General features: G+C 39.4%; 2 protein-coding genes and 1 pseudogene across 4 annotated transcripts in view; 1 reads left to right on the top strand and 2 right to left on the bottom strand.

Annotated features, from left to right (window-relative positions):
* AAMDC (adipogenesis associated Mth938 domain containing) overlaps positions 1–3794 on the bottom strand; it is a 31922-nt gene extending 28128 nt beyond the window's left edge. The window contains exon 1 of the mRNA XM_045818358.1: positions 3689–3794. The gene's annotated coding sequence lies outside the window, so the exon portion shown is untranslated. The remainder of the gene's footprint in view (positions 1–3688) is intronic.
* Positions 3795–4041: 247 nt separating this feature from the next.
* The window catches only part of RSF1 (remodeling and spacing factor 1), a 113635-nt gene continuing 89882 nt past the window's right edge, over positions 4042–27794 (top strand). Inside the window, exon 1 of one of the 3 annotated variants that reach the window (XM_045817778.1) lies at positions 4042–4422. In XM_045817778.1, coding sequence (XP_045673734.1) covers positions 4236–4422 — 187 coding nt within the window. In that variant the 5' untranslated portion in view covers positions 4042–4235. The remainder of the gene's footprint in view (positions 4423–27794) is intronic. The other 2 variants (XM_045817777.1, XM_045817779.1) reach the window with 2 other exon arrangements.
* On the bottom strand, positions 16212–16905 carry LOC123805294 (annotated as a pseudogene).

The raw sequence follows: 27794 nt of genomic DNA, 5'->3' as shown, positions 1-27794 counted from the left end.
TCACTTAACCTCACTACCTCCATTTCTCCTTAAAGGTCCTGTCTTCAAATATAGACATATTGGGTTTGGCGCTTCAACTCATGAACTTTGGAGAGACACACTTCAGTCCATGGCAGCTATGTTATGGCAGTAGTGTATAGTCTTGATTAATGTAGCTTTGTACTACTTTCAAAACCAGGAAGTGGCCCTGGCTGGTGTGGCTCAGTGGACTGAGTGCCAGCCTTCGAACCAAAGGGTCACTGGTTTGATTTCCAGCCAGGGCACATGCCTGGGTTGTGGGCCAGGTCCCCAGTAAGGGGCATGTGAGAGGCAACCCTGCATTGATGTTTCCCTCTCTTTCTCCCTCCCTTCTCCTCTGTCTATAAATAAATAAATAAAATCTTTAGAAAAATAAATAAAACCAGGAAGTGTAAGACCTTCAACTTTGTATTTTATTTTGAATTTTATCTTCACCTAAGAACATGTTTATAGATTTTAGAGAGGGGCAAAGAAAGGTGGAGAGGGAGAGAAATATCCATGTGAGAGAGAAACATTGATCAGAACACTGATCTGGTGCCTCTCCTACGCGCTCCCACCAGGACCGTACTTGCAACCCAGGCAAGTGTCTTTACTGGGAATTGAATGAATGACCTTTCAGTTTATGGGACGACGCTCCAACTAAGCAAGCCACACTGTCCAGGGCAAGTTTGTTTTTAAAAGCACTGTCTAGGATAATCTGGGTCCCTTGAATTTCCATATTAATATTAGGATTAATTTGTTAATTTCTACAAAAAGCCAACTGCAGTTCTGCAGGGGATTGCACTAAATCTGCAGATCAATTTCAGAAATATTGCCCTTTTTTTCAAAAGGAAGTCATCCAAACCATGAATATGGGATGTCTTCCCATTAAGACTTCTTTAATTTCCTTTAACAATATTGTAAAATTGTCAAGTCTTATATTTAAAAAAATTATTCCTAAATACTTTGTTCTTTTTGATGCTATTGTAAATAAAATTATTTTATTTTGGACTTATTGCTAGTGTACAAAAATACACTTGATTTTTGAGCATTAATCTTGTATCCTGCAAACTTGCCTACTCGTTTATTAGTTTTAATACTTTTTTGGTGGATTCGTTAGGATTTTCTAAATATTATGATCATGCTATTTATGATAGAAATTGTTTCATTTCTTCCATGCCAGAAGAGATGATGTTATTTTGGTCATGTGTCATTTAATTTCTTTTCAAGAAAAGACTTAGTAAAGATAGGATCTAAACCTTGCTTTTTAGTAAAACATCTCTTACCTTTTAGGTAGATACAACTTTTTGATGCCCAAGGACTTTGTTCCCATGCCAATCAGGATTAACAAAGACAGAAACTCTAACCTTGTTTATCAGTCCCCTTGGAATAACACTGTGATCACCGAGAAAACTATAGTATAAAGCTTCTGTTTCTTTGCTTTTTAAAGAATGTTATTTTGCAACCCCATGGATGAGTAGGTGAGGTACTGGAGAAGCTGAAAGCAAGGAAATAGAAAGGAAGGGGACAGAGAGTAAGGTTCATATAATAAAATAATTAAGTCTTTCCTTTGAAGAGTTTTTCCATCAAAATTTCTTAGCAAAGATATGACTTAATATTGTGTACCTATGTTTTATTTAAGGTCAATTAGGTAACAATTTTATGAAGGATTTGTTTTGTGTCTTGCACCAAATTGTTAAAAATGTGTTCTGGGCCTTGGCTGGGTATCTAAGTTGGTGGCATCCCAATATGCCAAGGTTGCGGGTTCACCACAGTTTGGGGCACATACAAGAATTAACCAAGCCCTGGCTGGTGTAGCTCAGTGGAATGAGTTCGGGCCTGCGAACCAAAGGGTCACCAGTTCAATTCCCAATCAGGTCACATTCCTGGATTGTGGGCCAGATTCCTAGTAGGAGCCACCCAAGAGGCAACCACACATTGATATTTCTCTCCCTCTCTTTCTCCTGCCCTCCCCCTCTCTCAAAAATAAATAAATAAAATCTTAAAAAAAAAAGAATCAACCAATGAATGCATAAATAAGTGGAACAACAAATTGGTGTTTCTCTGTCCCTTCTCTCTCCCTAAAAGTCAATAAATTAAAATTTTTTAAATGGTTCAGCTTTTTAAAATTGATTTAAGAAAGAGAGAGAGAGAAAGAAACATTGACTTTGTTCACTTCTTTATACATTCATTGGTTGATTCTTATATGTGCCCTAACCTAGGATGGAAACCACAACCTTAGGTATTGGGACAATGCTCTAACCAATTGGACTACCCAGCCAGGGCCTGAGTCAGCTTTTTCTAAAACTGGGCTTCAGATTCCTAGGTCTTGGGATATACAAGTAACATGAAATTTACCATTTTAACTATTTTAAAGTGTATAATTCAATGGCATGAAGTACATTTAGATTGTTGTATATGTTTTAATTTCTTACATCAGTATTTAACTGAAATTTTCAAAAGCATTTGATATGTTTCAAAAGAACTACCCCCTCCCTTTTAGAAAGGGTTTGTATATTAAGACTCAGTTTTCTAGGTAATAAATCCCTCTTACAATAAAATTTCTCTCTCTTTTTTAAAGATTTTATTTATTTTTAGAGTGAGAAGGGAGGGAGATAGAGAGAGAGAGAGAAACATCAATGTGCGGTCGCTAGGGGTTATAGCCTGCAACCTAGGCATGTACCCTGGCTGGGAATCGAACCTGCGACACTTTGGTTCGCAGCCCACGCTCAATCCACTGAGCTATGCCAGCCAGGGCTAATAAAATTTTTCTCTTGATAAATGAATATTCTTTCTTAATGAGAATGATATAGACCATTATGGCTTTCCATTTTTTTACCTAGAAATGCAGAACAAAATTCAATGTTCGATCGTGGTAAGCTTTTTTTATGTTCCCAATATGCAGGTACTGTTATCACCCTCACTTTACCGCGGTTCAAAGAAATGAATACTCCACAATGTTATGAAGTGGTTCTGTTAGGATTCAGGTCTGGCTGAATCTAAAGCTTAGGCTCCTAACCATAAGGCACACTGCATCTCAAGCAGTTCATTCCATTTTGCATTATTGATGGTTTTCAGAGATTCTGTGTGGGAGAACGCTCATTGCTGCCCCCCAACGAAGTGGAACCCTGTTCTCTATCAAACTTTTTGCTCTTCCACCAAATCTATCAAGCCCTGCCCTCTTAGTGACTGAGTCATAGCCCACCCTCCGACCCTGGTCCCCCGTAGAACCCATCCCCTCAGATCTGGTGCCTCAACAGGTCCCCTCTCCCTTCCACCCTGGCAACCACAGCAGAAACCAGTCCTCTCACACCGTAGTCCTCAGCAGAGGCTGGTCCCTTCGGACTCCTGGCAGGGCCCTAACCTCTCTGACCGGTGATCCCCGCAGAGCCCTTGTTCCTTCAGGCTCTCGTCCCCTCGAGCCCTCAGACTCTATTTTCCCGAAAGCAAAGCTGCGACTTTTGCACCCCAGCAGGAGGCAAGCTCCCGCAGACTTCTTACACAGACAGGTGCCATCCCAATCCCTAATTAAGGGCACCGCTCTACCTTTCCCCTTTCCAACCTGCTCCCACAATCATGCTTTTTCAACTCCCTCCAATTCTCTTTTTTTCCTGCTTCTGATTCACCCTCCTTAACTTCCCTCACCACCTCACGGCCCTGTTTCAGTTCTCGGAGTCCCCACCAAACTCACCCAAAGCACTCTCCACACGGAGTTGCGATCCCAAACCGCTCCGTGTTTTACTTCTCACCTCAGCTGGATCTGGCCCACTGGCTTAGGTGCTCCCCCCGCATTCGCCCCACCCAGAATAAGCCTTTCCACTGTCATCGCCCGAAGCCCCGCCCTCTCAGAGTTTATTGGTCACCGTTCCTCAAAAGTCCCACCCCCAACTTCCAGCTCGCCTCCCAGCCCGGCTTTCCTTGTTTTCATTCCTTATGTCACACGAGGCTCTGGCGAACGCAAAGTGGGAGGGGCTAAATACTGGGAGGGAAGGGGGCGGGAAGAGGGAGGAAAGTGAAAGGCACAGAGCGTCTCTCTTTCCCCCTTCTACTCGGTTCTCGACTGCTCCCGGCCGCCGTTGTATTGTGGGATTGCGGCGCCGTGCCCGAGAAGCTCGGATCTGGCAGGGGAGTCCAATAGCTAGCGCCTCCTGTCGTCTGCAAAGCTACCTTGCCATTTCTCGGCACCCCTGCTCCCCCCCCATCCCCGAATCGCCTCCTCCTCCATCCTCCAGTTCAAAATGGCGGCGGCGGCGGCAGCGGCAGCGGCGATGGCTCCTCAGGGCTGCCCTGGTTCGTGCCCCAACTTCGCTGTAGTATGCTCCTTCTTAGAGCGCTACGGGCCGCTGCTCGATCTGCCTGAGCTGCCGTTCCCTGAGCTGGAGCGGGTGCTGCAGGCGCCGCCGCGGGACGTCGGCAACGGAGAAGGTATGCGAGGGGCCCGAACGCCCGGCGGGAAGCGGCCCTTGCATGCTTCTTCTTTCACCTCTTCATGGACTCTTGGGGCCTCCGAGGTTCTTTCTCCCCCTTGGGGTACATCTGCGCCCGGTCAGTCTACTCTGCCCTGTATCCTCGGGTCTTGGGCAGTGGGGAGGCGGGGCGGAGGCCCCCTAGGGCCACTCGGCCAGGCGCTGAGCTGAGGTGGGGGCGTCGCGGGCTAGGTGTGGGCTTGGGGGTGGGGAGAGGTCATTGTGCGGATCCGCTGCCCCTGGGGCTGCTACCCCGCCGCAGGGGCTGGTTCTCCACCCTGTATCCCTCTCGGTGGAGGGGGAAGGGGAGAGCAGGTTCCGGCCAGCTTTGCGCTGTTCTCCTCCTTTCCCTTCGCTTGCTATCCCTCCCCTCCTCCCACCATCCTCTCGACCATCTCGGGGGAGGCTGGGCTCATCTTCTTGGGGCGTCCCCTTTCTCTCCACCTGGGTGGGCGGGGGCCAGCGGACACTTAAGCTCTCCCTCCCTCTAGTGGAAACTCCCCCGAGAGTGTCGGCTCTCGCCCCTCTTCGTTTCTCCTGGGGGGCCAGTTTAACCCCCAATACTCCTTCCTCCGACTACGGAGACTTGCTCCTCCCCCGTGGGAGGAGGGGTCCTTCTCCATTCTCGGTTTGGGGGACTAAGTCGGTTCACCTCCACTTTGGATCGTAGAGGGTTAATTTCTCCTCCCCCATAGTTTTCCTCTCCCTCTCCCCCACCACACCCCCGCATAGAAAAGCATCTCCCCACTTTTTCAGTCCCTTCCCCCTTCATCTTGGCAGCAAGGCTTAGGGGGAAGAAGAAGTCGCCCTCCCATTTGCAGGGTGGGGTGGGGTGGGGTGGTTAGTATGTAGGCTGGAGGAGGGGCTCAGACGGAGGGGGAAACAGTTGAAGAGGTGCTTGTTGCTCATGTTTCTCTCTGGTGCCGCTGGTCTATTATTGGTGTTCGCAAGTGGTGCTCCTTCCACATAAGGCCACCGCGCGGGTGCAGGGCGCATGCTCTACCCGGCCCCATTGAAACTTCCTGCTGCTGCTGGTTCTTTTCGCTGGAGCATCTCAGCGCTGCGCCTGCTGCCTCCAGCACTCACACTGAGCGCAGACACTCACTCCCTATTTATTTCCCATCCATGCCTTTCTTTTTCTGGCACATTTTTGCCCTTAGAGAAGGGTTTTTTGCTGAACTCTGATCATTGCCTTTATCTGGGAACAGCCCTTGGCTGGAGAAGAAACGTTTTCCAAATAGGTCTTTCTTCTTTTTTTTTTTTGTTCGAATTCGATGGCCAAAGTGGACTGGGTACTATACAAGACAGCTGTTTCTTTTCACTCTTCAATTCTCCATGGAAATGAAGTTTCTCTTAACTATGTATTTACATTGCTAGGAAGGGCCTAAGTGACACATTCTTAAAATATTACCTATAGAGAAAATGATGTTATGGTTACTAAGACCCAAATTAATGGAATAGTTATGGTGCCACCTTTATCTTTTTTTACCTGCCCAAATCTCTACCCTTAACAAACTGGCACATAAAAGGCTAATTTTTTATATAATGTAAAATACAAGGATGATTAGTATATTATATAGACATTATATAAAGACTTTCTGCAGAAGTTCTTAAAAAATTAAGTTCCCCAATATAGTAATTTTTATTATCAAATTATAGTTACATTCAATTTTTAAGGAAATAGTCATTGTGAAGTCAAATGCCTTATAGTGAGTTGCTTTTAGGATATCTTGGAAAATCATAATAATCTTATTAGAGAGGAATGTGGGAATTTGGGGGAAAGGATGATAAGTAAGTTATTTTTGGAATTTACTTGGACCAAATTGAATGGTAAGTATAGACTTCTGTGATGCTATGGTATTTTGGATGGTATACAAGATTGCTTGCCTCTCCATTCCTGTTAAGTATTTTGACCACTGCATTTTTCTTATATTAATAACAGAAGAAAAGATACCAGAGTCAATTTAATACTTCATGTTATATCTCTATCTAGAATTGAATAATGTGTTACCAACTAAGTAAAACATGGGAAATAATATGGGCTGAAATACAAGTGGGCTCAGCCACTGCATTATCATTGTTATAGCTACATCTATAATAGATTTTGTCATAAGGTGACCCAAGAATAATAACTATCATTATTTTTAAAGACTTTATTTATTTATTTTTAGAGAGGGGACAGGAGGGAAATATTGTGTAGTTGCCTCTCATGTGGCCCCCACGGGGAACCTGGCCTGCAACCCAGGCATGTGCCCTGACTGGGAATGGAACTGGTGACCCTTTAGTTTGCAGCCCACACTCAAGCTACTCTGGTGACCCTGAGCTACTCCAGCCAGGGCCCAAGAATAATTGTTAATATTACACAGTACAGGATACGTGGCAAATGAAAAGTCTGCAGGTGAAATACTGTTACTGTGCAGGGCAAAAAGCCTTTCAGGCCTTTGATGATGGTTAAGCTATTTGAAATAGCTGATAAAATAATACTGGTCCAACTAACAAGATTTGAACTGAGTCTTTTGGGAAGGAGTTGTGGTGTGCTAGGAAGAGTTGAAATATATGGGTTTTAGTGTTGAGCTCTGTATTATATAAGTTGTAGTGCAAATTACTTAATTACTTCGGATCTCAGTTTCTTTGGTAAATTGAGATAATATCAGGATCAAATGAAGTGTTTCAAAAATCCTTTCATAAACCCAGTACCTACATATACTCTTGTGTTACAAATTTTATTACAGAAGTTTGTGGGAAGACACAAGAGTGTGTTTAGAATTGAAATGATAAATTTTTAGCATGTGAGAAGGGTTTGAGCAGCTATATTGAGCTATTATGCTCTTGAAAAGTTTTTGTTATTATCAAGTGAGTTTTGCTCTATATAAGTTTAAGTATTTTTAAAGACAGTTTTTAATGCTATTTAAAGAGGCCTAGTTTATAAAAGTTTTCTTTCCTTCCTAGTGTGGTTGTACCTTGAAAGGTGATTTTTAACATACATATTCTTCTGGGTTGCCAGCTGAGTACTTTTTACCTAGTCATTTATTGTGATAAATGTGTCACTGTTACGACATCCTTTAGAGGAGACTGTAGCTCATTGTGTTGCCCCTATTTAAGCACTTCAAGATCTTTCCCCTGAATATTTTTTTATGTTTTAATTTGACGTGGTTTCAGCTTAGAATGTTTCTTTCATCCCCACAGAGTCGATTAAATTTGGTTTTACAAAATACTTGTTAAGTTTTAATGATATTATAATAGCTGCCATTTATTGAGCATTTACTCTGTGCAGACATCTCATCATTCCTTACAACTATTACCTGGGGTTGCTCCATTATTCTTACGTGGCAGGCATAGAAGCTAAGGTTCAAGAGATTGATTCAGCTGCTAATGCCCATATTATGTAGTTACTGGTAGAATCTGATTTCCAGCCACAAAATTATGTAATAGTTTTGCTATAGGACCATGTCTCCCAGACTCCCATAATACATGCTATAGGACCATGTCTCCCAGACTTCACCAAGGCACCACACGGTATTGCCACTAATTCTCAGAGGTTAGTTTAAATCTTCGAGGGAGATAGAGCAATATTTGACATCTGCTGGTTGCCAGGTGAACTACTAGCTTGAGAGAGTTCATAGTTTCAAAATTAGATTGTGCTACGTTCCTTCCAGTGACATTTTTGTGAGTTTTGAGGGTTTCTATGATAAAACACAAATACTGTATGAAAGTTATTGTGGAACAGGAAATAAGCAGTGTCCAATCAAATTCCAGGGTTTGAGAAGTTTGTGTAGTGCCCAACTGTAATACACATTCTATAAGTAGTAATTGTGGTTATTTAAGAATGAATGTTCTTTTCAGCTGAGATAGATTTGTTTTTCAAGTGGCTACTAACAGCTTCATAAGTGGAATTGTTATTTCTTGGTCTAGGGTTGCTATGAAAGAAAACATTACTAAAATACTGAGGGTACCATGAACCTAGAAAGTTTGAGAACCTCTCTGGAGGTTCTGTGCTTTAGATAGAGCTCTAGAGACTATCTTTGCATTTGAGGGCTAGAAGGAAAGGACTTGTGCATCTATTTTGCCTTTATTTTTCAGGGACAAAAACCGAGGTGCAGAGATTGATTTCAAGTGGGTACAGCTAGCTGACCATTGGTGTCATTTAGATTGTTACTTGAAAAGTCCACCTATATGCTGAAATTATCAGCAAAAAATACAGTTTTCTTGTTGATATTTGTTGGACTAGGAAAATGGTGTGCCATCTGAAAGTGTTTTTTTATGGTTAATTATTTTAAAATTCTTATCTGAGGATATGTTTTTATTGACTTTAAAGAAAGAGTCATTGAGAGGGAGAGAGAAACGGTGATAAGAGTTTGATTGGGGATGGTTGCTTTCAGTATGCACCCTGACTGGGAATTGAACCCTCAACCTTTTGGTGTATGGGACGACTCTCCAACCGAGCTACCTGGCTAGGGCTGAAGGGATTGTTATACCTTCCCTCCCTCACAATCTACTTTTGCCCTCCAAATTCTGTACTCTCTCCAGGCTTCTCAGCTTCCTCTTGATAGGAGGTGGATGACCAGGAGATCAGGACACAAATAAAGAGGTCACTGACTTTGTGGGATTACCAGTTCTCAAGGCTCCTGAGCATCTTTCCTCTCCTGCAGACGATGTTCTTTTAAAGAGGAAAATAGGCATTTTCATTCTTTAAAGATAGTCTTTGTATGGTATTGTTAGAGACATTACTTATATCTAATAACAGTGTATGGGTAATGTGTTGTGATTCCAATAGTGTATACTGTGGCTGACTGAGATATTTGTATAGTGCTAAAGAACTTGAGTCATTAGGTATTTTTTGGTTTGGTTTTCTTTTTAAGATTTTACTTTTTTAAAAAACAATTTTAGGTTTGATTTCTTTTTTCATTTATTGATAATTTGGGGTTTAACTCTTAAAGCCAAAATGTGAAGTATAAAAGAATATATCTTTTATATTTAACATGATTTGTGGCTGTAACGTAGGTTCTTCCTTACTGCTGCTAATTGAATTGTGGGACAGTAGTTATTTAGGAGCATTAAAATGAAAAGGTGACTTTGTCATAAGAGGAACCACCATCTGTTGCTTTGAACAAAAGATCTTATCAGGTATATGAGCTGGGGGTTGTGTGGGTCTACAGACGTAGACCATTGGTGGAATCATTGCTGGACTCTACCTGGTTTGGTGGGAACAAACCAGTTTTAGCCCTTCCACCTTTGATAAATATTTAGACATTTGTTAGATGGAAAGAAATGTATTTCTTCCATCCTTTTTTGTATATCACAGAGTTGAGGTAATCAAAAGTTAACGGAGGTTTGGAGGGAGGTTGCTGGCATTGTCCCAGGATTGGAGCTAACAGGACAGAAGGATTTTTCTGACTAAATTGGGCCTGTTAATGCAAATTGACTAACTTGGTTTTTAATTAATAGGACATTTGCCTTGAAGTTTATGTTAATTTCTTAGCTGTTAAGAAAGGTGAGCATTTATTAGCTACTTTAATAGTTAATATGTGTGTTAAGTATCTGCTATATGCAAGTACCATAAACCTTGTGGGGATTGTTTTTTAAAAAATGGTTGAAACAGGCCCTTTCAAGGATTTTCTAATCTAGTAAGAAGTAGGTAAATTGAGAGCTTGTTACTATACCAAAAACTAATATTTTTTTTCTGGGACTTTATTAAGTGAATTCTAATCTGTTAACTAATAAACTAAAATGATCTCTATGGCAGTTTTTTGGTGAGATGTACAATCACATGCAGTGTGAACATGTAAGAGCAATCAATACCCAAAGTACATTTTAACCTGAAGCATGTATTCAGGGAAGGTATTTATGTGTGTTCTTGAATTTAAGAAATTGTCTTTGGCCATCTAACTGATGAGTGTAGTGTTAATATGTGCCTGGATGGTTTTTGTTGTTTTTCTGTTTTGCTGTGTAGTAGATCTCATTACAAAGGGTACTAGGGTATTTGCTATCTATTTTCTTTTTATGTTAGAATTTTTATAGAATTAGCTATTGCTTGAGAGTGTAATCTGAGCCTTCGTTAAAAAAAAAAAAAGATTTGTTCTTTCAACAAATGTTAATTGATTACCTTCTATGTGCCAGGCATGCTAATGTTCTGCGTATTCATTAATGATCAAAATAGATAAGATCCTTTCCTTTACCGAGCTCAAAATTTAGCAGCAAAGATAGACAATGAAGCAATCAGATTTTTTTTTCTTTAATTCTCATATGAGCAAGTATAACGTGTACTTTGTAGTGGTATATACATTAGTAAATTTTGTTTTATAAATTGTTTAGCTTTGCATTGTTTTTTAATTTATTTAGTTTTGTAGTCTATTTATATGCTTCCCCTCCCTGTATTTGTACATGTTCATCTTAATCCTTTTCTGGAATGTAGGCTTAATGGTATTTATTTTTTCTTTGGTTTTTCTTAATATTCTTTCCACTTTTTATTTTCTATGCTAATTATGTATTTCTTTGGTAATCACACACACACACACACACACACACACAATCGAAAGTAGTCTCCTACCACAAACTGAAATGGTGAAGGTGATCAAAAGATACAAACTTTGTTATAAAATAAATAAATCATGGGGATATAAGCTATAATAGGGTGACTATTAGTTAATTATACTGTATTGTATATTTAGAAGTTGTTGAGCCCTGACTGGTGTGGCTCAGTGGATTGAGTGCCAGCCTGCAAACCAAAGGGTCGCTGGTTCAATTCCCAGGCACGGCACATTCTGGGTTGTGGACCAGGTCCCCCAGTAGGGGGCGCATGAGAGGCAACCAGACATTGATGTTTCCCTCTCTTTCTCCCTCTCTTCCCTTCTCTCTACAAGTAAATAAATAAAATCTTTAAAAAGAAAAGTTGTTGAAAGGTCTGCTGTGTCTGTGGAGTATCCACTCTCTGCATCATTGCTTCACTAATAAACTTTTTCACTTTAAACTCCTAAAAAAACGGAAGAAGTAAAGGTTGTTAAGAGAGTAGATCTTAAGTTCTCATCATAAGAAAAAATTTGCAGTTGTGTATGGTGATGTATGTTAACTAGATTTATTGTGGTAATCATTTTGCAATGTATACAAATTTTGAAGATAATGTTATGTGTCAGTTATATCTCAGAAAAAAAGAAAGTAGTCTTCTAGCCATGGCTGGTGTGGCTCAGTGGTGGGAAGTTGTCCTGTACACCAGAAAGGTTGCGGGCTCAGATCTCGCTCAGGGCATATGCCTAGGTAGGTTGTGGGTTTGATCTTGGGTCCAACCACCTATGGGAGCCAATCAATCAATGTTTCTCTTTCACATCAGTGTTTCGCTCTCCCTTCTTCTTTCTATTCAAGCAATGAAAAAATGTCCTCGTGAGGATAAAAAAAAATGTTTTTTAAGTAGTCTTGTAAGAGGCCTTATAGAAAGAAAATTGTGTTGCTGCTTTTATTTACTTTTAATCCTGACTTACCTTTTACAGTGAATATTACAGTCATCCACCAACTCATCCAAATCTGTAGCTAAGAAGCCATCCTACACCTTGACCTCTGACATACCTTCTACTTTGTTTGGAGTCTTGAGTGTCTCGTTATCCTCTTTTTTATTCAACTTCACTTTTCTATTGCCATTGCTGTTTTAGTTGTGTGGAACTGCTTGTAGATCTCTGAAGAAATGAAAGGTTGTTCCACATTTTTATGCCTTTTCCTCATCCTCGTATCTGAGTTCTTTCCCTTCCCTTGCCTACTCATTGCATTATTGTCCATCGTTAATCTGCCCTTTAAGCATCAAGTGCTCTGTGTATTTTTTCTCTCTGCTTCTTCTGTCTCTCAAGTTAAATTAACCAGTTCTGCTTCCTTACCCTTTATGTTCTGCCCTGTGTAGATTTTATATCACAGTGCGAATAACACTTTTTGTACTTACTGTCTAGCCTATGAGACTGTAAACTCCTTGAGGGCAGGCACAAATGTTTATGAGGTGAATAGTCCCCCTCCCCCCATTCTGTCCTATAATAATAGCCCCAAGCTCTGGTTAAAACTTCTTTTAAGAATTAAATCTTATAAACTGGTAAATAAAGATTTGCCCAACGTAAGAGAATGACATTCTTTCTATCGATGATTGGAAGTAATTGACATGTTGGTTGGACCCAGCGAGGGGGTGATTGTGGAGCAGGGCACAACACGCAAGGTGGCTGACCTTAGGGTCCCACATTTGTGCGGAGATAAACCAGGTGAAACTGGGGAGTGAGACAGACAGCAGCAACCCAGGGTCCCAGGGAGGGGGAATAAAGCCTCGAAACACCAATTGCAAACACCTGTGGGGGAAGTTGAAGTACTGGGAGAGACTCTCAGCCTCACAGCAGAGTTTGTTGGAGAGACTCACAGGGTTCTAGAATGAACACAAACCCACCCACCTGGGAATCAGCACCAGAAAGGCCCAGTTTGCTTGGCGGAAGCAGTGGAAGAGACCGAAATCCGACAGAGAGCAGAGCAAGTGCCACTGTTCGCTCTTGGACCCCAACCCCCACATAGAGTGTCACAACCCAGCACCTGGGTTGCCCTGCCCTGGTGAACACCTAAGGCTCTGCCCCTCATATGTAATGGGTGCGTCAAGACAAAAAAAGGGGGGGGGGGCAAACAGAAGAACAGATCAAAGCTCCAGAAAAAATACAACTAAGCAATGAAGAAATAGTCAGCCTATCAGATAGTCAGCCTATCAGTTCAAAACACTGGTAATCAGGATGCTCACAGAATTGGTTGAATCTGGCTACAAATTAGGTGAACAAATGAAGGCTACGCTAAGTGAAATAAAGGAAAATGCACAGGGAACCAATAGTGATGGGAGAAAACTGGGTCTCAAATCAGTGGAGTGGACCAAAAGGAAGAAAGAAACAACCAAGCAGAAAAGAATGAAGAAACAAGAATTCAAAAAAATGAGGAGAGGAACCTCCAGGACATCTTTAAACGTTTCAACATCTGAATTATAGGGGTGCCAGAAGAGGAAGAGAACAACTGGAAAAGTTATTTGAACAAATAATAAAGGAGAACTTCCCCAGTCTGGCAAAGGAAATAAATGACTTCCAGGAAGTCGAGGAAGCTCAGAGAGTCCCAAAGAAGTTGAACCCAAGGAGGAACACATTAAGGCACATCGTAATTACATTACACAATATTAAAATGAAGGAGAGAATCCTAGAAGCAGCAAGAGATAAGGAGACTGTTACCTACAAAGGAGCTCTCATCAGAGTGTCAGCTGATTTCTCAAAAGAGACCTTGCAGGCAAGAAGGGGCTGGAAAGAAGTATTCCAAGTCATGAAAGGCAAGGACCTACATCCAAGATTGCTCTACCCAGCAAAGCTTCCATTTAGAATGGAAAGGCAGATAAAGTGCTTTTCAGATAAGGTCAAGTTCAAGGAGTTCATCATCACCAAGCCCTTATTATATAAAATGTTAAGGGGACTTATCTAAGAAAAAGAAGATAAAAAAATGTATAGTAAAAGGACAGCAAACTCACAATTATTAATAATCACACCGAAAACAAAAGCAAACTAAGCAAACAGCTAGAATAGGAACAGAACCACAGAAATGGAGGTCACATGGTGGGTTAGCAACAGGGGAGTGGGAGGGAGAGAGAAGGGAAAAAGGTACAGAGAATAGGCATAGATGGTAGGTAGAAAATAGACAGGGAGAGGCAAGACTAGTATGGGAAATGTAGAAGCTAAAGAACTTATGGACATGAACTAAAGGGGGAATGTGGGTGGGAGGGGGTGTGCAGGGTGGAGGGGAATGAAGGGGGGAAATGGGACAACTGTAATTGCATAATCAATAACATTAAAAATATATAATGGAGCTTAATTTATATTCCCACTAAAGTCTTTTTAAGCTTTACTTTTTAAAAAAGGATTTTATTTATTTATTTTTAGAGGGAAGGGAGGGAGAAAGAGAGGGAGAGAAACATCAATTGTGGTTGTCCCTCACACACCCCCACTGGGGACCTGGTCCACAACACAGGCATGTCTTTACTTGGAATTGAACCGGCTACCTTTTGGTTCGCAGGCCGGCACTCAATCCACTGAGCCATACCAGCCAGGGCCCAAGCTTTACTTTGTTAGAACCATAAAGGAACCATCTCTAGTAGTGCTAACTTGGGCCAGCATCTAAATCCAGATATTCCATAGCATTCCTCATTTTAAAATGAGAATAAAAAATTGTTTTTAATTTTAATTTTTGATCTTGGGGGAGGGGAGAGAAGGAGAAGGAGGAAAACAGGGATTGGCTGCCTTCTGTACGTGCCCTGTCCTGGACCAAACCTGCAACCCAGGCACATGACCTGACCGGAATCAAACTGGCTACCTTTTGGTTGCAGGACGATGCCCAACCAACTGAGCCACACTAGCTGGGGTTGGAGATTTTTCTTTTTGTTCTATAAATTTTGACTGATCAGCTGGTTTGTCCTTGTCATTCTTTTTATCCTCATGGCCTTTTTCTTCTATAGCCTGCTTCTATGCTTATTTGGCTTGATTCACTATGATAAAACTGTCTTATTCTTTTTCTTTCCTACTTTCCCATATTTTGGGCCTCCTTTTTCAACCTTATCTTGTCAGTTTTATAGTCTCCATTCCCATCTTTGATAGAAACAAAAATAAATTACAAAAATGCAAAAATGAGGGACTTTGGAGTATATGATGCTTCACCATAATTTTATAGGTTAAATACTTTTAGTAACAATGTTGTAGTGTTTAGAGCTTACTGCTGACCCAGACTCTGTACTAAAGTCTTTTTACCATGATTATTTAATCCTCAAAACCACTCTATTACTGTTACTATTTTTACTTTATAAAGAAACTGAGTCTTAGAGAGAGGTAATTAATTTGTCTGAATTACACAGTGTCAAAGAATTAGCGAAAAGTCTGCTAGTACAAAGATAGTTTATAGTGCTGTGGTAGTTTAAAACTGGGTGAACTGGTTTCAAGAACCCTAGTCTTAACCACTGTATTGTCCCCTCAGCTGTGCTGTTTATGATTGTAACGTGCACAGTTCACCCAGTTTTAAACTCCCATGGCACTATAAACTGTCTTTGTACGAGCAGATTTTTCTCCAATTATTTAATTCATGGTCTTCATCTGAACACTTAGGCTCCTGAATCTTTTCTACTCATTTATGCTTTGTTACTTTAAAAAGTTCTAATTGTATTAATATGAGCATTATTTTAAAAAGCACACTATTATAATGGGATACTGAGATACGTGTATACCAAAAGTAAAGAAAAACAAGTTCATTGGTACACTTGAATGCCTTGAATGTGAATCTTTACCTGCTTATCATTGCTTCGATTTGGGAATAGTTCTGTTCTTGACTCTTTTTGAAATAAGACTCTATCTCCTGTAGTTGTAAAGTTTTGTGCAGTGTGTCATCAAAAGCCCCCAGGGTTCATTCCCCTATTGTTATGACTTCCATTTACCCTAAGTAGAGAAGTGGTCTTGCTTTTTCCTTCTTGCTCAGTGGTTTTCAACCTTTATTATAATTGGGTGGTTTAATTAACTATTTGTGGCTACACATTAGAAACACCTTAGGGAGTCCTTTTGAAAAATACTGATGCCTGGGCCTTACCACATTGCATAAGATCAGAATATTTGGAGATTGTGGCCCTGGCATGAGAGATTCTCCAAGCTTTTATTTAAGGACAGTTATCCATGACGGATTTTAAACCTTGCTGAAAGCAGCCACATCCATACTCTGTACAGTACAGAGTCCTCAAAGCAGTGATCTGCTCATATGTGTTTCAGCTTTATTGTCTTCAACTACACACTGTAATTGAAGTTTTTTGATTCCATACTGGTTTCACTGGAACCAGTTTAGAAGAGCCCCAGGCCAAGTTTGAACGCTCCCAACACACTTACCTAATTTTGCATATCCAACTCTCATCCCAGTAAGATGGAAGACTTGGCAGCAAGTGCATGTTTTTTGACTTCTTTGAGTCACACGGTTTAAGGCATTCTTCTCTTAGCTCCCTCACTTCTTTGCTTTCCTCCTCCTCATTAGATACAAAGAGACCAACATCAGCATCTGTTTGTACCCTGTTGCTCCACTTGCAGTGGTGTCTTCCACACTGGGGGCCATCCTTGCCCAAAGCTTCCTTCACTCCTGGTAGGTTGGCCTGCTCTTTTCATAAGACTTGATGTCAAGATTGTACCAACATGGGGGACCATACCAGTGGGCAGGTTGTGGGCCATAGACTACTTCAAATGCAGCCCCATCTGCTTGTCATGGCATATAGCCCTCGATTTAGCTCTTTTCCGCCAGGTAGCTGTTGAGCGCACCTAGTAGCTGGTGTACTTTTCAGGTCTCCAAAACCATGGCTTTGGCTGACCCAGGAAGTGGGGTGGCAGTAGAGGAAAGAGGAGTGCAGGTAGTTGGCACCAAGTGCTAAAGGAGGGGAAGGGGACATCAGCAATTCTGATATGTAGCCAGGAATGTCTGTTCTCACCTATTTGTCCTGGTACTTTACTTCAATTTTCGTCTTGAAGTCTGTTTTGTCTTGGTACTAGTATAGCTACTCCAGCTGTCTTTTAGGTTACTGCTTTTCATGATGTATATATATCTTTCCCCATCCTTTTAACTTGCTTGTTTCTTTGATTCTAAAGTGTGTCTCTTATAGACAGCATATATTTGTATCATGTTTACATGGCCATCTTTGCATGAATCTAGTTATGCAAACAATTACAAAGAAGTATAACTGCTTTGAGAGAATAAAAGAGCAAGTACCTAAGTTCTCCTGGGGCATATCATTAGCATCACTGTAGTTATCGTGGAAATTTAAATGGTTGATTAGGAGATGGAAAAGCATTCCAGGTAGAGAACAGCATGGGAAAAGGCTTAGAAGTGTGATGCATTCTGGATTGTACAGGCAGTTGTTAACTTTAGGCATTAGGTTTCCAAAAGATTTGTGATTGAGGAACTTTAGACTATGTGAGAAAATTAGATTGGGGCATGTAAGTTATAAATGCCTTGAAGTATTTTCTTTAAAGCTAAACAAAAAGTGTATTACATGAAGGCAAATTGTCAGTGACTGTAAGTTCCATAAAGAATGCATTTTGCCTTATTTTACTTTGAACCCAGCATAGTACTTAGCACATTGTAGACATTCAAATGTTAGTTGAATGAATAAATGTCACATTTCAAATTAGTAATAATGAATATTTGATGTATTTTTTACTATTTTTTCATCCTTTACTTGCTAGAGATTGGATATTACTTACAAAGATGGCACATCCTACTGAATCTCCTCCTTCCCTACGCTTGTTTTTCTTTCTCCTCTTCTCCCTCCCTTCCTTCTTTAGGTGTTTCTTCCAAGGTCTTCTCCATCTTGGGTATTGTAATAGTAATCTTTCAATTCCTTTCTTGGATTCTGTGGTTATATCATGTCTTAACTGCATGCCAAACCATATGTGTTAACCTCTGTTTTCTAAGTTTATTACTTTTTATAGGAATCTTCAAATACAGTTTTAAAATGTTTTTCTTTTATAGTTTCTAAGACATCTCAGGTAAAAGTCATTATTACTTCCCTGCTATTTACCTTTTAAAATTAAACAAAGTAATCCCAGTTCAGTTTCTCTGAGTTGTTTTTATATCATCTCCGCCAGGTGTGAACTGAAATTTTTATTTCTGAAACTAAAATTTTTTGAGTTGTTGGAAAAGCAGAGGGGTCAGCTTGGAGGTAAGGAAATCAGCTAGAGATTGTTATAATATTACTGTGAGACCTGAATTGGGGCAGTGGCTGTGGGAAGTGAGAAGGAAGGTTAGATCTGAGGTTTTGTAGGTAGAATTGACAAGAACATAGTGACAAGAACATGGATTGATGTGAAGGGTCTGTGAGTAAGAAGAGTTTAGTGTGATTCCCAGGCTGCTGGCTTAGAGAGTGGGTAGTTCATGGTGACATTTATTGTGGAAAGAAACTCTCACAAAATCCCAGGGTTTATGGAGGAAGGGTGTGATTCTCTATTTTTAAAAATTCAGAATTCCTGTACACATATACAAGCACTATTTGAAGACCTAGATGTGTTAATTTTATAACTTACTAAAAGCTTACTTTGAATAAACAGATTATGGCAATATATCTCATTTGACAGCTTTTTGTTTTGTGAGTTATTTAAGTTACTATACATATATTACATATATATATTTCTATATTTTGTTAAGGGTGGTTTTTTTATGATATGTTATATATGTACTTAAGGTAATTAAAACTGTCTTGGCATTGGTGTTCAGTTGTATTCTTTCATAGATAAAGCTTTTAAATTGAGGTATTCTGTCATTTTCATTTGTAAAAATTCTTTTTGTAATTTTAGAGATTACTTTGTTCTGGGTGAAGATTTGCTAGTTGTTGGGTATTCTTTCTGTCCCCCCCATCCCTACAAAGAAAGAAATGGAACTTCCAATAAATTGAAATGCTGTTCTAAATTGAGAAACAGATATGTGTCTAAATTGAGAAACAGTTAAATATGTTGTCTGGATTGAGAGTATTATATAGATGGGGAGCAGGCAAATAAACGTGTGTTGTTTGTGTGGGTTGCTAGTTACTAAGTAATTCTTGATTAATTTGAAAGATTCTCTAGCAGAAATGTTTGAGTTGAATTCCATATTAGGGGTGACTGTTTCTCCACTGTTAAAATACTACTAGACACTATGTAGTAACTCAAACCTGTAATGGTACTTGAGTTATAATTAAAGTCTGATCTCAGGACATTTAATTAGTGCAGGATAGTTCCATCATCTTAAAAGACAAAATATTACCACTTAAAGAAATTATATATTTCCTCAGCTAGAATTATTAATAATGTAAATAATCTATCCACAAGGAAATTCATATTGGGAGATATTTTCCATTTTTCCCTAAGGTAGATAACTAGAGCACAATTAATTGCTTTAATGTAAGAATCTTAGTAGTCTCTTTCCCTGCCTCTTCCCCTTAGTGCTACACCTAACCTGCCACGTTTGAACTACTTGAGACTTTTAGTTTTATATTATCCTTCATTTATTTTAATGCTTCTCAACAATTATTTAAATTAAACGACATGTTTTAGTAGTTTATTTGATTACCGCTATTTTTGATTCCCACATTTATCCTCTTAGATTAATTCTTTTGCTGTATTATATTTTTTCAAATATAATTTGTAGGTGGTGAACTTTGAGTTCTTGCATGTCCGAAAATAGATTTATCTTCCCCTGTTCTGAGTGCCTCTAGAACTTTGATGCTTCTGCCCTTATATCTTCTAGCATCCACTATTGCTGATGAGAAATCTGTCTGATTTTTATTCCTTTATAAGTAAGTTTCATTCCTGAAAGATTTTTATGATTTTTTGAATCCCTGTAGCTCTGGACTTTTTTAGGATGTGTCTTTTTTTTTTCTTCCAATAACCTTGCTTTTGCATTTACTTTTTAAAATACTAAAACCACAGATTTGTTTAAAGCCCATGTTACTCCTGTCCTGAGTCTCTTTCCTCTATTCCTACAGGCACCCACTGTCCTAAATTTAGGAGTTTATTCCCACGAACAGTTTTATGCCGAGTATATATTTTTGAATCCATAAACAATACATGGTATGGATTGATATTCTTTAAAACTTTATATGTAAATGGTATAATACTGTACTCATTCCTGTACAACTTCCTTATTTTCCCTATCAACACTGTTTTTGAAATATATCCCTGTTGGTGCATGTTATTTTAGTTATTCACTTGAACTGCTATGTAAGTATCCTGTTACATGAAAATACTATCATTTTTTTAAATTGATTTTTAGGTTTATATGTTGCGCTATTAAGAGTAATGCTGCAGCTTTGTCTAGAGGCAGATTTGCTGGACCGAAGGGTGTATAAAGTTTTGTTTTAGCCAGTTTGCTCTTAGCTTTATTAATTTATATGTTGCCGGCAGTGTATGAGGTTTCCCTTTCCCATTTATCTAGATAATCAACACTTGGTATTGTCAGACTTTTACGTTTTTGATAATGTGGTTGTGAATTAGTTTTCTTATTGTTACAATGATAGGGTTGAACACTTTTTCATGTTTTTCAGCTATTTTGTTTTCCCTTCTGTAAATCATCTTTTTTTATAGTAGCCTTCCCCATTTTTCTTTGTGGTTATGTTTTTATTGATTTATAGTAATTGTTTATTTTGATGTCAATTATTTGTCATTTTTATTTGCAACATAAATATCTCAGTTTTGATTCCATCAGCCTGGAGCTAACATCAGATTCCGTAGGTTTTAATGGTGCAGTGACCAGTAAGCCACCAAGTCAGATGCCAGCTGCAAGATCCCATGACCCACTTCAGGTTTGATAATTTGCTGGAATGACTCATAAAACTCAGAAAAGTGCTGTATTTACATTTATGGTTTTTATTTAAAGGAAACAATTTAGGACCAGTCAGATAAAGAGATACACATATAAGGCAAAATCCAGGAGGGTGCCAGTGTAGAGCTTCTGTGCTCTTTCTCTGTGGAATCAGGGCATATCACCCTCCCAGCACATCAGTGTATTCACCAGTCTGGAGCCTCCATTGATCTTAGGTATAGCAGGGGCTTTTTGGAGTTTGGCCAGTGATTGAACTTAATCTCCAGTCTCTTTCCCCTCCATGAATGTGGGACTGATACAACGTGGCTCAGAGTCCCAACTGTCTCATCATATGATTGGTCTTTCTGGCATGACTAGCCCCTTTTTAGGTAGTCATGTATAAAAAACTAGATCCATTTATAATTTATTCTTTAAATTCATATGATCTGCTGACATACATATGTCTTTAATTTTGTTTTAAAAATTAAGAATTCTATCTTTGGCCATGATGGAATGATAAGGAATCTTTACCCTCTTGTTACAAACAGCTAATAAGCTGGACTAAAATATACAAACCATCGCTTTTTAGATATTATACCATAAAGAGAGAGGAGAAATAAAGGAGACGAGCTCTGTAACTACTTTGGCTTCCTTCCTGGAAGCAACTTTGGTACCGCAGGAGCAGGGGGAGGGTACTAATGAGAGCCTGGAAACCTCACTCTGTTGAGGAGGCAAAGACTGGGTTTTGGAAAGGTTTAGGCAGTGAGAAATTGCAATGGCCAGGTTCTGAAAAGAAAGGACCTATGTAGACAAAAGACTTCAAGGTCCCCTTGAGTCTGCTGAACATGAGGTCATGAACGCGTGAAGTGAAACTCTGTAACACCAGGCAGTGAATGTCAGGGAATTATTCGCAGAATATTCCTGAGCTTATGCAGGAGATACTTAACTCTGACCAGACAGAGTGAATGAAGAGTAGGTCCTTTGGAGTACCCAAGGCATTCAGTGAAGAACCCAGTGGATTTGTTATATATTAAAGACAGAAAAGTCCTCAGAGGTATCAAATGGATGTGTAAATAACTGACTACCAAAACAAAGCCCAAATCTTTACGGAATGATCTCATACACTCAGTCACTATAGTGTAACATTGATATTTTTCAGCATCCAAGGAGAAATTTCCAGACATGCCAAGAAGTAGGTCCTGTATAACCCATAATCAGGGTTCAGAAATGACAGAGGTGATACAGCTAGCAGACAAGGTTGTTCAAATAGCTATTATATCTAATAAGTATGTTTAAAGAAAAATATGAACCTAATGAGTAGACAAATGGAAGCTATAAAAAAGAACCAAGTAGAACTTCTAGGGATGAAAACTAAGTGTCTGAAATTTAAAAAAAAAGGTGAAAAGGATTTAACAACAGATTGGACAGTGCAAAAGAATAGACTGGTGAACTTGAAGATACAGCAATAGCCTTTATCTTATAATGAAGCAGAGAGAGAGAACTGAAAACAATCAAATGATTCACTGGTCTGTGGAACAATACCAAGCAGGTGTAATAAAGTGTAGTTGACATCCTAAGAGGAGGATAGAGCCAAAAATATTGTAAGAAATCATGACAGAAAAGTTTCCAGATTTGATAAAATGATAAACTAGCAGATTCATTAATCTCAGCAAATGAAAAGCAGGACAAACACAAAATACCAAGACATAAACAATTCCTAAGAACTAGGTTAAAGAGATAATTTTGAAGGCAACCAAAGAAAAAGACACATGAGTATTACATGCAGAGAAACAATGGAGACTTCTTGTCAGAAACTGCAAACTAGGAGATAATGAAGCATTTTAAAAGTACTGAATGAAAAGAACTGTTACCATATGCATTCAAGAAAATGTCCTTTGAAAATGCGAGTGAAATAAAAATCTTTTCAGACAAATAAAACCAGAGAATTTGTTATCAGCTAGCTGACATACTATAAGAGTTCTCTTTAGACAGAAGGAAAATGGACCAAATGATAGCTTGGATATAGACAAAGAGATGAGTGCAAGCAACGATAAATATATGAGTAATTAAAATTTCCCAAGTTTTGTCTTTCAAAAAGATAATTTTATAGAACAAAATCCAATACTTTGTAAGTTTTTGTAACATGTATGACAATCTTAGTATAAAGGATAAAAGCAGGGAAGAGGATGAGTACAATGTTGTTGAGTAAAAAGTGTTCACATGTAATGTGAAGTGGGAAAATATCATTTGATGGTAGAATGTGTTGAGTTAAAAATGCATATTATAAAACCTAGAGCAACAACTAAATGTTAAAATAAAGAAGTATTCCTGGCTCTGGCTGGGTGGTTTAGTTGGTTAAAACGTCATCCCTGATACTCCAAACTTGTGAGTTCATTATCTGGTTCGAGCTCACACAAGAAACAACCAATGAGTACATTAAAAAGTGGAACAATAAATCGATCTCTCCTCCCCTCCTCCTTCCTCTCTCTAAAACCATTTTTTAAAAGAGAGAAGTATGCCTAATTAGCCATTAGTGGATATTAAATGAATGCTAATGTATGCTCAGTTAATCCAAAGGAAGGAAGGAACTAATGGATAAAAGGAATAAAAAAATGTTGAAAACAAATGATGTGATTATAGATTAAAATTCAGTAATATCAATAATCATATTAAATATAAATGATTTTAATCATTATACTTTAGAAATGGTTATGTCAGACTTGCTCATAAATGTTTAATAGCAGCTTTACTTAAACTTAGAAGTAACCCAAACATTCTCTAGATAATTGGACAAATATATTTATACAGGTGGGATACTAGTCACATTAAAAAGGAGTGAACTGCTGTTAAATGCAAAACATGGGTAAATCTCAAAATACTATGTTGAGTGAAGAAAGCCAGACAAAATGAGCATGTACTATATGATTCCATTTATATGAAACTTGAGGAAAAACAAAACCATAGGGACAAAAGGCATATCAGTGGTTGTTTGAGGCTGGGGGTAAGGTGCCCAACTGGGAAGGGTATTACAAGTCATGGTCTCTTCAGTTTTGCTTATTTTTTTTGCTTAGTCTGTTCTCCTGTATGTTAGGAAGCTTGCTCACTCATGGAAGCCAGTTTACTGTTGGCCACTTGTAAGTTGATAGCAGGGGTCATAGTTGATTGAGGGATAAATGTACATTGCCAGAACAGATGTTCTCATTTACATGTTTCCTTTAGTGGTTTTAGAAATGTGTTGTGTTCTTACCTGGTTTTTTAAGTACGAGTAAAAAACATGTATTATTGTTTATAGGTTAGTAGAAATCGTGTTTATGAAAATGTTGTGATTTTTTTCTTTATTTTTAGTATAAATCATCCATTCATTGAACAAGTCTTTCACAAATTTATACGTTAGGCACTGTCCTAGGTGCTGAAGATACAGATCTACTTAATGTGGGATATAGGTGATCAAACAGGCATAAATGATATAGTGTAATGCACAGGTGGCAGACACAAGGCCTGTGGCCCGAATGCAGCCCTTCACCTTATTTTATCAGGCCCGGCACCTTACCCCTAGTTAAGGAGTATTTACATTTATACAGTCCTAAAATTACATTCGGCCCTTTGAAGGCAACCAGGAAGCTGATGTGGCTTCCCATGAAAATGAGTTTGACACTCCTGGTGTAATGCATTAGTACAATCATTTTGGGACACTCAGCAGAGGCACTTAATCCTGGTAAGATAAAAGGATGATATAAAAGAATAAAGGAATGCTTTCCTAAGGAGCAACAACCAAACAAATCAGGATGAGTAAGTAGACTTCGGTTGAGGATAGAGAAAACTGCAGGAACTAAGGTGTGAAGGCTGTGAATAAACAGCATGTAATGTTTGGGAAGTTCAAGAAGTTCAGTGTAATAAATTTGTTGAGCCATTAAACCAAAACTAAAAACTCATTACCCTGGACTTCCTGTTATATGAGGAAAAAGTAACCCCTTATTTGTGAAGCCACTGTGGTATCTAAGGTTTTCTGTTACTTGAACATAATCCGTAACCAACACAATAAGACAGCATATTTAACTTGTAGCAAAGAGATGGACAAAATAATTTAAAAGCAAAAGAAATGAAGTTCTAAAATAGAATAAACCTTTGAAGAAAAGGCAGAAGTATAAGGTCTACAAAGGAATTTTAAAAGAAAGAGGAAAACTCAAAAATCATAGTATGGTTAGGTTTCATGGAAGAAGTGGTCACCAGTGTCACACGCTGCCAAATTAAGACTCATCCATTTACTGTAGTTAATGGATGTCAGGTTTGGTGAGTCTGGAACAAATGGGTAAAAAGGGGAAAAGAAGACTTCTGGCCAAGATGGAGGTATAAGTAGATACACTTTGCCTCTTCATAAAACCAAAAGAAGGACGAGTTTAAGAACAAAAAACCAGAACTGCCAGAAAATTGAACTGTATGGATGTCTGACAACCAAAGATTAAAGATGAAACATTCATCCAGAATGGTAGGAGGAGGGGACCAGCAGCCTGGGTGGAAAGGACGTGTAGCAAGGTGGCAACTAGAGGACTGGGCAGGTGAGACGGCTGCTGGCAGACTGGGCTGTCCCACATTTGCATGCGCAAAACTGGGGGGAACAATGGGGGAGCGAGATAGACCACACAACCCAGGGTTGCAGCATGGGGAAATGAAGCTTCAAAACCTCTGGCTGTAAAATTTTGTGGGGGGTGCGGTGGCAGGAGCAACACCCAGTATCATGGGAGAGTTTGTTGGAGAGACCCACAGGGTCCTAGAATGTACACAAACCCACCCACTGGGAATCAGTACCAGAAGGGTCCAGTTTGCTTATGGGTAGCAGCAGAAGTGACTGAAAACTACTAAGAGCCAAACAAACAGCATTGTTCCCTCTCTGACCCCTCCTGCACATACAGCACCACAAGGAAGCAACTGGGGTTGCCCCGCCCTTGTAAATACCCAAGGCTCCTCCCCTTATGACGTAACAGCTGTGCTGAGACAAAGAAATATGGCCCAAATGAAAGATCAAAGCTCCAAAAATTAAGCAATGAAGAGACAGTCAACTAGCCTGATGCAGACTTCAAAACACTGGTAACCAGGATGCTCACAGAAATGGTTAACTATGGTCACAAAATGGAGGAAAAAGTGAAGTCTATGAAAAGTGAAATGAAGAGATATGTACAGGGAACCAAAAGAGAAGGGAAGGAATCCGGGACTCAAATCAGCAATTTGGACTAGAAGGAATAAATAAACATTCAACCAGAACAGAACAGAATGAAGAAACAATAATTTAAAAAAACTGAGGAGAGGCTTAGGAACCTCTGAGTTCCAACATCCAAATCACAGGGGTGCCAGAAGGAGACGAGGAAGAGCAACAAATTGAAAACTTATTTGAACAAATAATGAAGGAGAACTTTCCAAACCTGGCAAAGGAAATAAGACTTACGGGAAGTCCAGGAAGCCCAGAGAGTCCCAAAGAAGTTGGACCCAAGGAGGAACACACCAAGGCACATCATCATTAAGTTACCCAAGATTAAAGATAAGGAGAGAATCTTAAAAGCAGCAAGAGAAAAGGAGACAGTTACCTACAAAGGAGTTCCCACAGGGCTATCAGCTGGTTTCTCAAAAAAGAAGCTTTACAGGCAGGCAAAAAGGGACTGGAAAGAAGTATTCAAAGTCATGAAAAGCAAGGACCTACCACTAGGTTACTCTATCTGGCCAAGCTATCATTTAGAATAGAAGGGCAGATAAAGTGCTTCCCAGAACAGGAACAGAATCACAGAAATGGAGACCACATGGAGGGTTATCAGCTGGGAGGGGGGGAGGGAGGAGAATGGGAGAAAAGGTATGGGGAACGAGAAGCATAAATGGTAGGCACAAAATAGACAGGAGGAGGTTAAGAATGCTATAGGGCCCTGGCTGGTGTGGCTCAGTGGACTGAGCATTGGCCTGTGAACCAAAGGATCACCAGTTCAATTCCCAGTGAGGGCACATGCCTGGGTTGTGGGCCAGGACCCCTGTTGGGGGGCTAGTGAGAGGCAACCACACATTGATGTTTTTTTTTTTCCTCCCTCTCTCCCTCCTTTCCCCTCTATCTAAAAACAAAATCTTAAAAAGAAAAAAAAAGAATAGTATAGGAAATGGAGAAGTCAAAGAACAAATATGTATGGCACATGGTCATGAACTAAGGTGGGAGATGGGGTAAAAGGAGGAGGGGAATAAAGGACAGATAAAAACGGGACAACTGTAATAGCATAATCAATAAAATATACTCTTAGAAAAGGAAAAAGAAAAAGGACTCATGGACATGGACAATAGTGTGGTGATTGGGGGGCGGGAGTTATTAGGGGACTAAATTGTAATGGTAAAGAATACAATAAAAAAACAGACTGAGTGCATAGAACTTTTTTCAGGAGGGGAGGGAAGGGGAGCAGTGTGCATTAGTTAGTTGGACTTTTAGCATGAAGTCCCAACTTAATTTTCAAAGGAAATGGCCACAAGTACCTTTACTTGTACTGTTTGTTGTTTGAGGCCCTCAGCAGTTTAAAAAATTCCAAGGGAAGTCATACATAAATGGAAATACATGTAAATGAAAACACTTGTAAATTTCACATTTGAGGCTTTTCAAAGGACCTAGTCTTAGCAAACTAGTCCTTCTAGGAACATTTGTTTTTCTTAAAATATAGAAGCTTAAGCCAACAGTTGTCTTAGTTTCAATTTGATTTTATGCACAAAGGAATTAAGTATTGAGGGAATTATGCTTCCTCTCCAACAATGATGCAGAAAGGGTTAGGGATGTTTTTCAACATAAGTGAACAGTTGGTGGTACACTTCCAACAATGATCTTAATCAAATAATTAAGATCTCAGCCATCCTGAATCTGTAGAATCTGTAGGGAGGAAGGGTTCTTTAAATTGGGGTGTTTGTATGCCTTTTGGGTTGTCTGTAAACTCTTTGCACATATTTCCAGAAATTTTTTTTTAGTTTACATTTTCTTAGAAGGTCTGTAGCTTT

Source organism: Phyllostomus hastatus, unplaced genomic scaffold (assembly GCF_019186645.2).
Source record: "Phyllostomus hastatus isolate PE091 unplaced genomic scaffold, TTU_PhHast_1.1 phas_scaffold_317, whole genome shotgun sequence".
Classification (NCBI taxonomy): Eukaryota; Metazoa; Chordata; class Mammalia; order Chiroptera; family Phyllostomidae; genus Phyllostomus; species Phyllostomus hastatus.
This window is presented reverse-complemented; position numbering and strand designations above follow the sequence as displayed.